Source organism: Sapajus apella, unplaced genomic scaffold (assembly GCF_009761245.1).
Source record: "Sapajus apella isolate SASKATOON/1434 unplaced genomic scaffold, GSC_monkey_1.0 scaffold19, whole genome shotgun sequence".
NCBI lineage: Eukaryota > Metazoa > Chordata > Mammalia > Primates > Cebidae > Sapajus > Sapajus apella.
The window spans coordinates 21605280-21620462 of NW_022436959.1; the positions used below are offsets into that span (position 1 = coordinate 21605280).

At 37.4% G+C, this 15183-nt stretch overlaps 1 protein-coding gene and 1 long non-coding RNA gene across 2 annotated transcripts in view; one reads left to right on the forward strand and one right to left on the reverse strand.

Annotated features, from left to right (window-relative positions):
- Positions 1-1963: 1963 nt before the first annotated feature.
- LOC116557566 lies at positions 1964-12655 on the reverse strand. Its single transcript, XR_004271577.1, has 2 exons — positions 11086-12655; positions 1964-5006 (listed from the first exon to the last, which is right to left on the reverse strand). It is a non-coding gene; the product is annotated as an uncharacterized LOC116557566 (long non-coding RNA).
- Positions 12656-12707: 52 nt separating this feature from the next.
- MEOX2 (mesenchyme homeobox 2) overlaps positions 12708-15183 on the forward strand; it is a 69992-nt gene continuing 67516 nt past the window's right edge. The window contains exon 1 of the mRNA XM_032287059.1: positions 12708-13663. Coding sequence (XP_032142950.1) covers positions 13150-13663 — 514 coding nt within the window. The 5' untranslated portion in view covers positions 12708-13149. The remainder of the gene's footprint in view (positions 13664-15183) is intronic.

The window sequence follows — 15183 nt, forward strand, 5'->3', positions numbered from 1 at the left end:
TCAGGAGAGCAATCTGTCTATACTTTTCAAATCTGTCTATACATTTACAACTGAGTACCTCATTAGACTTTCCACTGGAATTTTATCATTTTATTTTACTTTAATTATTAGATGATTAACAGTTGTCTTGCACAGCTAGATTAGTGTTTAGTAATTAAAGCTAACATACAAACCTGAAATGTTTTAGTAATCATTTATATATAGTGTACATGTACTTATGTATAAAGTATAACTTATGTACTTACATATAATGTATATTTATTTAAAATTATGAAATTGAAATGGGAAAAGTTGAACCAGAAAAGTATGTTTTGATAAACAGTTGTCACTTATGTCAAACAAGAACCAATGTAACAAAATGATGGCAAGTTTAATAATCTGTGTATGCTTTGGTGCCTATGAAGTAAGCACTGATTCCCTGTTTTACAAATGTATAGAAATACATTTTATATTTTAAAGTATATTTATTGATTGTTATTCTGGGATTTTTACTATAGAAATAAATTATTAAATTAATTTCATAATTTTTGTTTGCACTAAATAGTAGAATATACATGGTTTATATGTAAATTATCTCTCAGATAAATCAGTAATATTTGTCTTCAAGAAATATGGAATGATTTTTACTTTATTTAATAATTCTGGTTCAGTATTGACATATTTTGACTAAAAATGTAATGTCATCATTAAAGTTATTTGCAGGTCATATAATCGTTAAAACCTATCATGTTAAGAAAACAATTGTGGGCATTCGTGCTAAACACATTCTCCTATAAACTCCGTTATTTCAAACCTACACACATTGGTGAAGGCAGTCTTGTTTACGGTTTCTACTGATTCAAATGCTAATCTCTTCTACCAACACCGTCATCAACACACCCATTAATAATGTTTTACCACCTATCTGCCCATTCCTTAGCTGAGTCAAGTTGATACATAACATTCACCATTGCAATTCACCATTGGTTGTCTGCTTGGCACCCATATGCATGTCCTTTAACCCGACTTAGTTTCCAAATAAAGACATAACAAGGCCATAATTCTGCCTTACATAATACAATTATCTTGCATAAAATGGAAATGCGCTAATCCCTTCCATGTCTATAATCCCAGCACTTTGGGAGGCCAAAGTGAGAGAATGGCTTGAGGTCAGGGGTTTGAGACCACCCTGAGCAACATGGTAAGACCCATCTCTGTAAAACATTTTTAAAAATTAGCTAAGTGTGGTGGCACACACCTGTAGTCCCAGCTACTAGGGAGGCTGAGGCAGGAGGATCACGTGAGCTCAGGAGTTTAAAGCAGCAGTGAGCTATGATTGCATCACTTCACCCCAGACAGAGCAAGATCTTGTCTCTGAAAAAAAAATTAAAATAATGTTGCTCAAATATTTGCCCCAAGAATGTACCTATTGAATTAATAGACCAAGAAAACACAGGCATGGCATTTGAGGGGCCATTTCACTGGCTGGATTGCATATATTGGAGAAATTAGTGGTTGGTTTTTAGCTTCTATCTCAAGATCCATTTGTTTCTTGGAATGTGTTTCCTAAAAACAAGCCAGGTGCAGTGGCTCATGCCTGTAATCCCACCACTTTTGGAGGCCAAGGCAGACAGATCATGAGGTCAAGAGATCGAGACCATCCTGGCCAACGTGATGAAACTCCTTCTGTACTAAAAATACAAAAGTTAGCTGGGCATGGGGGGCATGTGCCTGTAGTCCCAGCTACTTGGGAGGCTGAGGCAGAAGAATCTCTTGAACCAGGGAGGTGGAGGGTGCAGTGAGCCAAGATTGCACCACTGCACTACAGCGTGGCAACAGAGCAAGACTCTGTCTCAAAAAAAAAAAAAAAAAAAGAGCAAAACAAACAGGTTTCTTCTGATATTTAAGATTTGGAAACTTCTCCTTCGGAAGGTTCTCATGTCTTTATTTTACATTATACTTTAGTATATAATGTATTGACTTAGTTATTTAATGTATAGTCTTTATTCTACATGTACATTTTGTTTTATCAGATTGTACTGTAAATCACCACAAAACATTTCTGGAAGTAGGGATTCAATTATTAAAGAATGTGTTGTAGTTACTTATTACAAGTCGCAGGAGCCAAAATGGCATGGGTTTAAACTGCTTGCCTGTCACATCAGAGAAAGCAGTTTCAACAAAAAGCTAAAGTATAGTTAAAGTATGCAGTTTTATAAAACTTTTACCATGTCACAAATGCACATTTTAGTCAGTACTAAGCAGTACATTGAGCTTATTTCTGGCATACCTTATATATAGTCACTGTATGAATCAAGCATAAGTTATGTAAATAGATGTTAAATCTTAGGTTCTATGTTGTTCGTTTTATGAGTATTTTATTTCATTGTTAGTATGCTTATTTATTTCGAGTTAAGGAAGTTGCATATTACACTATAATTGAGGTTAGGGTTAGTCCGGTAGATACTATCTCACTACACCTCTGTCATTATAGCACAGTTCATTATCTTTGAACTAAAGGCTACATCCTGTACAACATAAAATCAAATTCCACTATAAATTTATCAAAAGTGCTTTAGATAAGAAATGACATATGGCTTTTTCTTTAGAATTTAATAGTCCTTTTGACCATATGAAGCATTTTTGTCAGGCATCTCAAATTCCAGGTTTTTATATGGCAACAGTTTTTGTTTCTGTTCAAAAACTATGACTTCGAAGGAAGTGAAATATGTATAACCTAAATGTATGATCATTTAATTAAAAATGTTGATAAGTTACATTAATCATTAGCATATTATTTATTTGATCAACAAGTATTACCAGTGGAGGATGTCTAGGTTCCTGGCATTTTGAATAAAGACTTGGACAAAATGCACAAACAAAGCAACGAAGGAAGAACACAGGTTTATTGAAACGGAAGTTCACCCCACTGAGTGGGAGCAGGATTGAGCAAGCTGATGGAGACCACTGGTTACAGAATTTTCTGGGGTTTCCATACCCTCTAGATCTGAGGTTTCCCATTGGTTACTCTGTTTACACCTTATGTAAATGAAGTAGTGGTCCACAACCAGTCTGATTGGTTGCGGAAGGGGACCAGTCAGAGGTACTTTTTCATTTTTCATCTGCCAGGTAGAAAAGGGACAGGTTGCAAAGGGAGTATAGCCTCGATCCTTCTGTTACCTGGGCGAAAAAACTTGGGGTTTTCCTTTAGATTTTATTTTAGGAAGTTAGTGTGAATTGGCTTTAGGTTTCCTCCCTCCAGACCCTGCCTCACGAGCAGTTATGAAAACTTGACCTAGACAAGATTTCTCATTAGAGTGTTATTTGGGAAAAAAGGTGGAATGAATGGTTAGATATAAGTAAATACTCCAAATTTTTCTTACAAAGCTTGTTTTAGACAGAGTGTGGCTTCTTTTTAGACGGAACATGGACCTGAAAATTAATGATAATGATGATAATAAAAATTAACATAAAGATAACATCTGTTATTTATAAATACATTATGTATCAATTTACTATCTAGTTGAATAACATTTAAATTATATAATGTAATTGTCAACATAAAGCTATAGAAATAAACATCTTTATTTTAGAGATGAGGAAACCTAGACACAAAAATATTAATTACTCTGGCCACAATCAAAGGGCTGAAAATGGACAAAAACAAGACAACCCAAAGTATTCTCTTCAGAGGCAACACTACTAACCCCTATAAAATAGATAGTGTTGGCTTCAAAAATATATAATGTCTCACTGGCAATAAGTCTGGTTTACATGGAGATTGGCATCACAATTGATGTCGCAATATGACTGCAGACACTTGTAGGCAAATCCCCAAAGAATTTGAAACACTGTCATTGCATAGGGACACAACTGTTGTTCTAATTTCAATGAGAATTAGAAATGAACCTCTGCTCAAGGGCAAAAAAGAAAGCAAAAAAATACTAAGTAAAAAGAAGCAAGCAAACACAACACAATACAGCACAACACAAAACAAAACCCTGAAGCTGGGATGAGTATTTAATCAGTTAAAATTAGTTAAATTTTCTTTACAGTTGTAGAAGCAGTTACATTTCCCTGATGTGCCACAACAGCTACTTGGGTACTAAAATCTAATGAGGAGGTAAAACGCTTAGATCTAAATGCTCTGTTAAATATATATACTGAACTCTTATTTTGTGCCAGACATTATGCTAGAAAATGTTAACATAAGATGCCAGCAAGACACAAGAAATATAGAGTTTAGTGATATGAATTATGCCTATTAGGAGTAAATTTGAAGTTTGTCAAAACCTGGTGTAACAGAAATATTTACTGCTCACCAAAGAGCCCTGTGCTTCAGAATTATTTTCTAGTCCTTTCACAGGTATGTATGGCTTTGTTCTGGCCCAAGAGCTGTGAGCAGAAATGGCACCTATCACCTTTGCCTCAAAGTATGTAACACCAAAGTATGTGACCCTCCACCTCTTTTTTCCCTTGCTGTGGATCTTGGAGACACATGCTGAGATGACTGATTCACAACGCCAACTGCTGACTGGAGAGCCAACCATCTTGTGCCACGCTATGCAGGAAAATTTTCCAAGGCAATGAGGTGCAGAGGTAAACTTGTGACAGCATTGTCTAGTCCATTCTGAATAACACACCTGGCTCTTCTTTCTTCAAAAAGGACATTGTCAAGCAAGCCCTTTCAAGCCTGTCAGCAGTTAACAGTGATGCTCCTGATGAACAGAGGAATAACAAACGTCTTCACGTAGGGGTTTTTGCTGTTTCAGGAATTTCCTGTATTTCCTTGAGATGTTGCTCTGGAGGTTTCCAGGTGTGGTACCACATTGTGAAGCTCCTAATCATGGGGTCAAGAAGATCAACTTACAGAGAGACTTTAGATCCTACATCATTTTGACAGATATATATGTAATTTGGTACCTTTTTGCAAGGGGAGGAAATAAAAGAGAGAAAATCTAAATGACATCCTCTGGCCTGGCACTGTCCAATGTAAATCATATAGGTCATTTTAAGTTTTCTAGCATCTGCATGAAAAAAGTAAAAAATAAAGTTAATTTTAATAATTTATTTAGCCCAATGCATCCAACCATGGTTATTTTAATATGTAGTCAATGAAAAACTTGGTTAATTTCACAAGAAGTCTTTGCGATCTGGTGTGGACTTTAATCTTCAAATAAATCATAATTTGGAAAAGCCACATTTCAAGTGCTCAACAACCACATGAATCGTATTCCACAGTGAGGTCTAGATAAACAGACCTCAAATAAAGTACTGGTCTGATGATGGAGGATAAATAGACCTCAAATAAAGGCCCCAAAATAAAGTACTGACTGGTGACTGAGAGGAGTGTGGAGTTAAGTAACATTAAAGAAGTATAATTGGGAATACTGTACTTGATGATTGATTGCATGGGGGGAAAGGAGAAGGAAGGAGGGGCTTGGCAATTGTGGGTTTCTACTTCTGACTTAAGCAACTGACTTGTCAATAAGGCTGTTTAGAGAGAGACTGACACGGGCTTTGCTCACTTAAAATTGAGACAGCAATTTTTGATCACTGGAATTGCTAGTACAGTACAAGGAAAATAACCCACGGTTCAACCCATGGTTCTAGTTATGGCAATATTTTACACAAATGCCAGATTATAGTGATCTAACAATTGCTTTTTAAGAAAAATATTGTTTATATAACAGAACTATACATGGATTAGCAAGTCTTTAATACTGTTACAGGAAGAGACACCAACAGCTAATTCAATAACTTTAGATTTGCAGTGCATAATATTTACAAGCTACTACGTGCTTCTTTATATCTTTCTTCTCTAAAAATACACACTAGGCTTTATTGCCACATGTGCAACAGTGAACATTTTTGCAGTTTTATACTTATGTGCTTGTCTTTGGTTCTGGAAGCAATATTCCAAGTAATGCTACCTGGGCCTGAGACCTTTCCCTGGCAGGGTCTATCTGATGAAGGTATGATCAGATCTTAAAATCCAAAAGACTCAGCTTTCAGCTTTGATCAAATCACATCATTAACTGCAAGAGGTAGGATACCAGAGGTAACCAAGAACAAAATTTGTAGAAATTCAAACATTTCATAAGCTGCTGGCAGGTACTGGTAACCCACAGATGATAACTATGATGAAAAAATAAAATAATTAACATGGAAGGTCACAAATGTGCTGTTTTTATTGCTCTATAGTTACTATGTCAAAGGAATATTCTTAAAGTTGTTTGCAATACATAGAGGTATTATTATATTTGATTATGGGTCAAGTCTATTTAATTTGACCTTGGTATATCTTCAGAGAAACATTGCTGTCACTTTAACCAGCACATTCAGTCATCTTTAATAAGTTATTTGCAGAAATGCTGCTGCAGATTACTACAGATGCCCTAAATTAGAGGAAAAAATTGTCAGTATTCTTTTACTCATAAAGTCCATTTTCAACATCAGTTGTCAGTTTGATTCTATTTTTTCATGAAGGATTACAAGATTGTTTTGACCTCTTCAGTCACTGTTCTGCTTTTTTATTCATTAGTATTTTATACCCTCAAGAATGAGTTGTTAGAGTGGAATTGGACCAACGTGGAGTCCCACAACTTTGAGCTTATAGGACAAAGGCATGCAAAATGCATGTCTGGAGGAGAAAAATGAATCTTTTCTAGTCACTCTAAGTGTTGAAGAGGTTCCATCTAGCATTTATACAGCCTTACGTAATATAAAGAAAGCTTTGTTTTGATCACAGGTCCTTTTGTGGATGAAAACAACTGTTAGCTGGTGGTATGACAAATTGGCTTGTCCTGGGCCTTTGAGCTCAGAGCTGGTATTCCTCCTGGGTTCTGGTTGGTGTTTGGTACAGAATTTCCTTACTTGTGCTTTGAAGTACTCTAGAGTGCAGTTGGCCCAAGACTTGTTTTTTCCCTCAGACACTAACAGCTGTTGAAAACCAGCTTATTATCTTCCCATATACTATGACCCCAACTTAACAAAAATCATCCTCTAAAAATAGAAAAAAAATTTAGAAAAAAACCTTTCGATTACAAGGAGTTTCAGGTTACGAATTTGTAAGATGAAAAGGCAGTGATTATTCAAAACTTCAGATATTCAGTAGCCTACACATGTCTAAGCGTTGATCACATGTATATCCACATTTCATATTAATTATTTGAAACTGCTTCTCAGATTAGTAATATTTCATTATTACTTCTATCAAAAATATATATGCTATCCAGTTAAATATGAACCTTTCTGATTATTTATTTTTAAAATTCCAATTAAACTAAGATATGAACCTGAAATCTTTTTACCATGATCATATGTGGCTTACAATTTATGTATTAACAAATTTAAAATTATTTTTAGTATCTTTAAGTTTATCTTACTTTCTGCCTTTTCACCTGCTAAATACTGTTCTGATTTTTTTTTTTTTTGACCAATTCTGACCTTGTTTCCTAGGTTAATTGAGACATACATAGACAGTTGTCATTTAATCATTTCATTCTTGATTTTATCTATTTCCATAGGGCCATTTCCTTGTATGAAACAGTCCATATCACTCTCAAAATCTTCAAAAAAACCCTGTGCTGCATCAAAGTACTATTATAATATTAAACTCTGAAAAATATGCTTTTATAAGAGATCATGTATTTGGCTTTAGCTTTTCATTTTGTTTGGTATACAAATATACAACATTTTTCCTTTATCCCTAAAAAAAAATATTGACATAAAAGGCAGCTGGTGTTTCTTTGTTGAGTCTGAATCATATAAAATACGAGTGTGCAATTAAATATTTTGGAGACTATACTAACAGCTAAAACACAGAGATTTCTAGTAATCCAAATAATAAACCTGAGTTCAAAATGGAAAAGCCACTTTAAGAATAAAACTGTCTATAAATTGATGAAGTATGAAAAATAACAACACACAAGAAAAACTTATCATAATGCCTCAATTACATAAGTTATGTTAAACTCTTCAAGTTGGAAAATTTAAAACAAAAGACTAAGGTTTATTACAATTCCCATCTGTATTTTCGATTCCATTTTTCTTCTCTGAGATTTGTGAACTTTTCTAAATTCAGTTTATATAAAAAGCATTGCTTTTTTAAAATATGGAAGAAATACATGGTGTGATTCTCTTAAATTGTGGATAGAAATGTAATGGTTATGAGTTTGATGCTATAGAAAATATAACAAAATATAGAACATTTCATTATAGAATTATCTTGAATTAGTGTGGCTATACATCTCCCTGTTATGGAAAGGAGACAATTTTCAATGACAAAATTTTGAAAAGGCTTACATTTATCAATAAAAATAACAAATGAGGTGAATCCAAATGTAAATGTAGAAATTAATTATTGTCTATTAACATTATTATGAGGTAACTATCAAATAATTATGGATTTAAACGGGTGAACAAAAGGAAGTCCAGTTAGAAGTTTTTGATATTTGAGAGGCAATCAATGTCTTCCCAGTCTTACGACTACTCACAAAAAGAGAAAAAGAAAGAAAAAAGATCATTAGAATTTTATTAACTGTATGAATACATGTTATGAAAAAAATGCATATATTTTGAATTTTTAATTCAATTGTTAAGATTTAATTTTATTAGTCCTAATCTGTATTGCATGCTGGCTTTCTAAAGATTAGCTGTTAAATTGTTCTAATTTTGATATATTTTGTTTCATCTCTTATTGCTTTAGGCAGAATTATATTTAGTGTTTAGTACAGTTTCATTGATTATACTATACAGTAATTGAATTGAAGAAAACCACCAATTTCTGAAGGAAATAAATTTAAATGCTGGAAGACCTAGAAACTAGAAAAACAAAGTGTGCTGGATTTTTTTACAGTTTAGAAGTAAGGTTTTAAGTATTCATTTCTTTTGGTACATGTAAAATGAATGTAACAAGTTTTATTGTGAACCTAACAATTAGTGTTATGTAAAAATAATAACACTTAAAAAATGTGTATAAGTATATGGAATCAGTATGGCGTTAGCCGTAGCAAAATTGTTCCATAAATTTTATAATGCATAGTTCCTGGGGAAAGTCAATTCCTTAGTTTTATAAAATGAAGTACGTCATAAATCACATAAATTACCATTGGGTATTTAGCATATTTGGATACATTTTCAAAATTCTTTATTTCAGAATAACCAACTGAAGGACATAACTGCTACTTTTTGGCAAAATATAGCAGAAATAATATTTCTATACTCAATAAAGTTTTCTGAGATAAATTCCAATATTAATGTAATTATCCACACTTAAGTTCATATATTATGACTATATGTTGCCAAGGAAAATTTATCTATTAGTTAATTCAAAGTAGAGTTTTGTATTTAATTTTAAATATTTGAAGTTCCATGATAACTCATGTCATACGTGTGCAGAAGAATGGCAACTTTTAAAAGAATCATCATAAATCTTAAAGTAAAATTTAAATATAATTTTGTTGGATTGCTTAATATGTGTTCTATTCGTTTTAAAAGAAAATAGTCCTAATAAAATAAATCTCTACCTTTACTCTTAAATGTCATTTCATTTAAGCTGAGGAACCAATAAATATACACACTTACCAAGTTTAAAGAAGCTAGCCTAAGTTTAAAATAATTATAATTGTGAACCCTACAAGAGCTAAGGAGCTTACCTTTTCACATAATCAACCTCTTTATAAGGTGTTACTTGATATTGAAATCTTTCATGAAACATTGGCATCGATATACCTTTTCTTCAGGAAAACTCAAGTATATTGTGAATGTAGGATAAATACTACGTAATGTATGGTTTTAAATGATGTTTATATGGAAATTTTATAATAAATTTTATAATTTTTACCATTCTTCTTGATATCATTAGGTAAAAAGGCATCTTTTCAATGTTGAATTTTATGGATGTGAACACTGAAGTAGCTATTATAGGAAATGCTAGAGATTTTTTTTCCTGTTGTTATTACATTTTCAAATTTTCTCTATAACCTACAACATAAAATTCAGTATTCTATCTTATTCCAAGTAATATAATAAATGAAAATTTAAAAATCTTTATATAAAAATTAATACATATTTAGAAATCCAGAGAAAATTGAAGTCATATTTAATTCTGGAATTCACCAAGACTTCCTTTTTAGTCCTTCATTTTTTCTTTCCAAATATTTTCCTTATATTGTGTTTTCTGTAAGAAAACTGGACCTCATAATTTTTGCTGATATTAAATGTTTTCTGTCTTCAGTTAAAAAGACCTTTCTTGCTAGCTTTGTTTTCATTGCATGCCTTCAGAATGACTTCCTCCTTTTCTAACCTTTCCTAAATTTTTCTTCCCAGGTTCCTGGCCCCACAGTTCCAGAGGCTGACTGACTGGGGCAGGTTGTAGAGAAAGTTCTGGACATGTTGTTAACATCTGACACAGTGAGTGAGAAAAAAATCCAGCACAGTCACTGGGCAGGTTTAAGAAGTGGCAGCTCCTGGAGATGAAAGGTTTGTGTGGGCTTGTTTCTAGTTACCTGCAACACACTGGTTAAATTCAAATCCAATCATTTAGTAATTGCTTAGCTTCCTCTAAACCATTGTAATGCAAACCAAAAGGACCATTGTGGATGTTTTGTACTGATGTCTGCAGATCATGTGTTATTTTAGTCTGTCTTGTCTGACGTTTTCCACAATGCTTTTGGTTGACAGCATTATATTATGTAAATATTTCTGGTTAGGTTTATTGAGGTGGTTGCCTAAATCTCACTTTAAATAAAGCCTTTAATGCTTTCACCTAGAATCCATAGAGAACCTACATGAATTGGGGAAGTTTGGGGTTGCTCTTTGTACTTTAACTTTTAATATTAAAGCACATATTGAAACCATAAACACAATGAAAATACAAAAAATATTCCAACGATATTGGAGGACTATAACTCCCCCACCTCTTTTTATTCTTAAAGAGCCAAGGGCATGGGGAGTGGCAGGAAGAAATATTCTTAAGATCTAAGTCCTGGACGCCATCCTGCGAGTGCTTAAAACCCCTAGAAACGTGCAACCTGAACATCACCCCCTTTCGAAGTCTAAAACAATATTAGATTCCCAAAATGTCGGTAAAGAAAATCTTACCGTCAAAGGCTTGCAGCAGGTTTCAGCTCAGACCCAGACTGAAAAGCTGAGCAGCTGGTGAACAAAAGTTTTAGTTTTTTTTTTTTTTTTTTTTTTAAACGAAGTCTGCAAAACTAATTTCCCTCAAAATAGAGCTCAATTTCCGTTAAAGAAAGCAGCGCTTACAAATCTCAGAATTCCTGATCAACCCCCACTCCACCCCACCTCTAAGCAATAGAAAACAATTCGATCTTTCACACGAATGTTATTTCGAAGCCACCATTCTGCAGCGTGACTTAAAAGAAAAGAAGATAGTCAGGCTTAAACAGTGGGGCTGGAAGAAGAGGGGAAAGGTTCTGCTTTGGGGACACCTCTCAAAGATTAATCAATACTTTTTCCTAATTCAAACCAGATGTCTAGCCCAGTTTGCTGTACCCATTAATCCCATTAACAACTTCAAAGACCTGGTCATCATCCTCTGGACACCTGAGACAATGAAAATAACAGGGCGACACTGCTGGTGGTGCATTCGGGGCCCTGGGCGAAATAGGTGACTACAGATATTCTCCTGATGCGACACGTCCCAGATGGGACATGACTATTCCTCCTGCTCATTACAGCACCATTCACTTGTGTATAAACGACTGTGCCCCAGCGGATCTTGTCGCCCACCAAGCAAGTGGCAGTATCAAAGTCCTGTCCTTGCTCTCTCATGCTTACTGGAGGCAAGTTATCGAGTTTATTTTCAGGGATGCAAAGATGTAACCAAGTGCCCAAGCTTAGTGAATTCTTAGAGCTATCGAAATTTAAGATTTCTCAGTAAATGGAGCCGTGGTGGTAAGAGATACGATTAGTGGATTTATTTTTGAGCAGAAGAGAGTGGATTTCTGGAGGGAACTGAAGAGCCCTGGGCTAGCTCCTGAGGGGAAAGGCAAGAAATGTGCGTGCAATCTACACATCTCATGTGACCGGGACAAAATTGCTTGGAAATAATTCTTGACCCACGAAAATTTCTTCTTGGTGGACAAGTGGCTAGGAAATTAAGCGAGACCAGGAAAAAGGGGGGAGGGAGACCCCACCGGGCATCGCACGTGAGGATGCCAGGGAGCAGGCATCTGCAACCCTCTCAGACTCACGCTTTCCTCCCACTTACCCCACCAGGTCTTCCTTCTTTCCACACTGAGAACCACACTTTCCAGGCCGTGGTGCACATCCCCGAAACCTCAGACCTGGCGTCCCAACCCATTAACCACCCACCCACAGAAACTAGCTGCGAAAACCTAGGCGCACTGCGGCGCCCAGGGCACGGGAAGAAGCGAAGTTTGAAAAACTTCGAGAGTGCGCCAAACTAGCTCTGATCTTTTCCCTTAACCCTATCACTTCTTTCGTGTTCCTCAAAGGCTAGGCGTAATCCCTAGCTTTTCCGCAGGTGACACTTCCCAAATGACACTGAAAAATTACGTTTTCCCAAGAGAAAAGTTAGTAGGTAGGAAACAGGGTGCTCGCTTGGCGCTGGTGCGCGCCGCGCCCTGGCCTCCAGAGTCTGAAGGGTAGAGCCGCTGCCCTCCTGGGCGGGATTTAGACGCTGGCGCGCCGCTTGTAGTCCTGGTAGCTGGCAGGACTAGGCGGGCGTGGACGCTCTGCGTCTGTCCAGCCGGCGATAGGAAGTGGAACTGGGAGCGCGCGCGTGGCTCAGACTGAGCGGGAGTTTTGGAGGGAGTTTGCATGTGGTCAACTCTGGGCTCCTAAGCCAGCCCCCAGCTCACGTTACAGTCTATTTATAACCTCTCAGAGCCATTTCCCACTGAAGGCAGTTCACTGGGACCACCTTCTTTTGGCTTCAACGTCTCCCACTCTTGACATCTGAGTAGCTCAGGGAAGCTCTTCCAGGTCCGACTGTTCATATGTAAAGGAGACTGGCCGCTAGGGCTCAGGACCGGGATTATCCGAGGTCCGCAGAAGTGCACGGCTATTGCTTTGAGAGGGGGAAAAGACATCACACGGTTTCCAGTGAAAAGTGACAGAGGGTGGTGGCCTTTGGAACCGTCGTGAAGTCTTCTGCCTGGAACCCGAAACTTGCATGCTATGGAACACCCGCTCTTTGGCTGCCTGCGCAGCCCTCACGCCACGGCGCAAGGCTTGCACCCGTTCTCCCAATCCTCTCTCGCCCTCCATGGAAGATCTGACCATATGTCTTACCCTGAGCTCTCTACTTCTTCCTCATCTTGCATAATCGCGGGATACCCCAACGAAGAGGGCATGTTTGCCAGCCAGCATCACAGGGGGCACCACCACCACCACCATCACCACCATCACCACCATCAGCAGCAGCAGCACCAGGCTCTGCAAACCAACTGGCACCTCCCGCAGATGTCCTCCCCACCGAGTGCGACTCGGCACAGCCTCTGCCTCCAGCCCGACTCCGGAGGACCCCCAGAGTTGGGGAGCAGCCCGCCTGTCCTGTGTTCCAACTCTTCCAGCTTGGGCTCCAGCACCCCGACCGGGGCCTCGTGCGCGCCGGGGGACTACGGTCGCCAGGCACTGTCACCTGCGGAGGCGGAGAAGCGAAGCGGTGGCAAGAGGAAAAGCGACAGCTCAGGTAAGAGAGCGCCAGGCACCCTCGAGAGTGCGCGCCGGCCTGGAAAGGGGGCGGGGAGATGCCAGGGAAGAGTCTGGCACTGGAGGGTGGCGGCGGGGAAGATGGGAATGTGTTAAATTCGGCGGTGAATCTTTGGTCCTGTTATTTGGGGACACGTGTTTATCCGAGAGCAACACAGCTAGCAGCTCTAAGCTCTCCAGGGTTCTAAACTAGTTTACCAGAAGGTTGATAAAAAAGGACAAGTGGCTGTGAAATCGATTGCGAAGCGTGACCTTCCATCCCAGCGCTGGGGAGGGAGGGGCGTGTGCCCAGGGATGCGGCGTCCGTTGGGCAGGCGTGCCTGCGGGTGCCGCTTCTTGACTTTTCTCTTGCAAGTTCCCGACTCTGAGTGGCTCGATTTTTCCCATCGTTAACTGGATTTCCAAATTATTGCACAACATTTGGAACTTGCAATGGAACTTGGCAGAGCGCATGAGAAAAAAAAAGTTTTAGTTTAAAAAAAAAAAATTCTTGTTTGAGAGTTCTTTAAATAGCACCCTATTTCAAATGGTAAAAATTTCCCCTTCTTGGGGAAGAAGACATTATCTAGGAATTCAGATTTTAAGGAATGTGTCAGAGAATTGTAAATAAATACATGCTCACGCTGGAAGAAAGACGAACCTTAATATAGTACACGTTCGTGTGGTGTAAGTTAATCACAGAATCTAAATTTCAAGAGTGGAAAATAAATCCTTCTACCAAGTGGGTTTTAGCAGCGGCAAATACTGGGAAGCGAACAGCAACTCGGGTAGTGTTAGTTAGCTACGTGCCTGAAGGTGGTATGCAAGGGTGCGCGCAGGAGGCGCTGGTTTCAGTGGGGATAATTTGAGCAGCGACGCAAAAAGGGAACCTTCCTGACCTCTGGTGCTTGAAGGGACAACTTGCCGAGTAAATTGTAGCAATCCAGAGAAACTAAAAGTTTTCCAGGCAACTTTTCAAAGCTCTTACCTACTTCTATTATCATAAAATTGTTAAAAGATACTTTAAAATTGAGAGACTTGTGAGTTTTCTTTCGTGGCTATGGTGCAGACTGGCTTCCATCTTTTTGGAAGGTGTCATTTGTTTAATCTAATATTTGTATATTTTTCTTCCTCTGCGGAACTGGGTTAATAATAGTCCTAGTAGGTAATCCCATATATTGGTTTGAAGGATTGGAATGTTTATCCTTTATAAAGCTTTAGGTGAGATGTCACATAAATGAAAATGATTGACCACATGTTTAATATTCCTCTCCCCTTCGCAGCAATATCAGTCGTTCTTCAGCGTTAGCATGGGATAGATTCTTCTGTCAGAGTTTCAAAAACTAACTTTTATTTTCCAAGGTCGGGGTGAACTTTTAATGTTCCATCACAAATTAGTTTTTATAAGAAAGTTAGCAGTGGTGTCACTGATATTTACTGTATTTTCCTAACTATAAGTGAAATTCCCTTTAGATAGTGAAAGGTTAATCGTTGTAAGAAGGTTTCAATTTTTATTAGAAA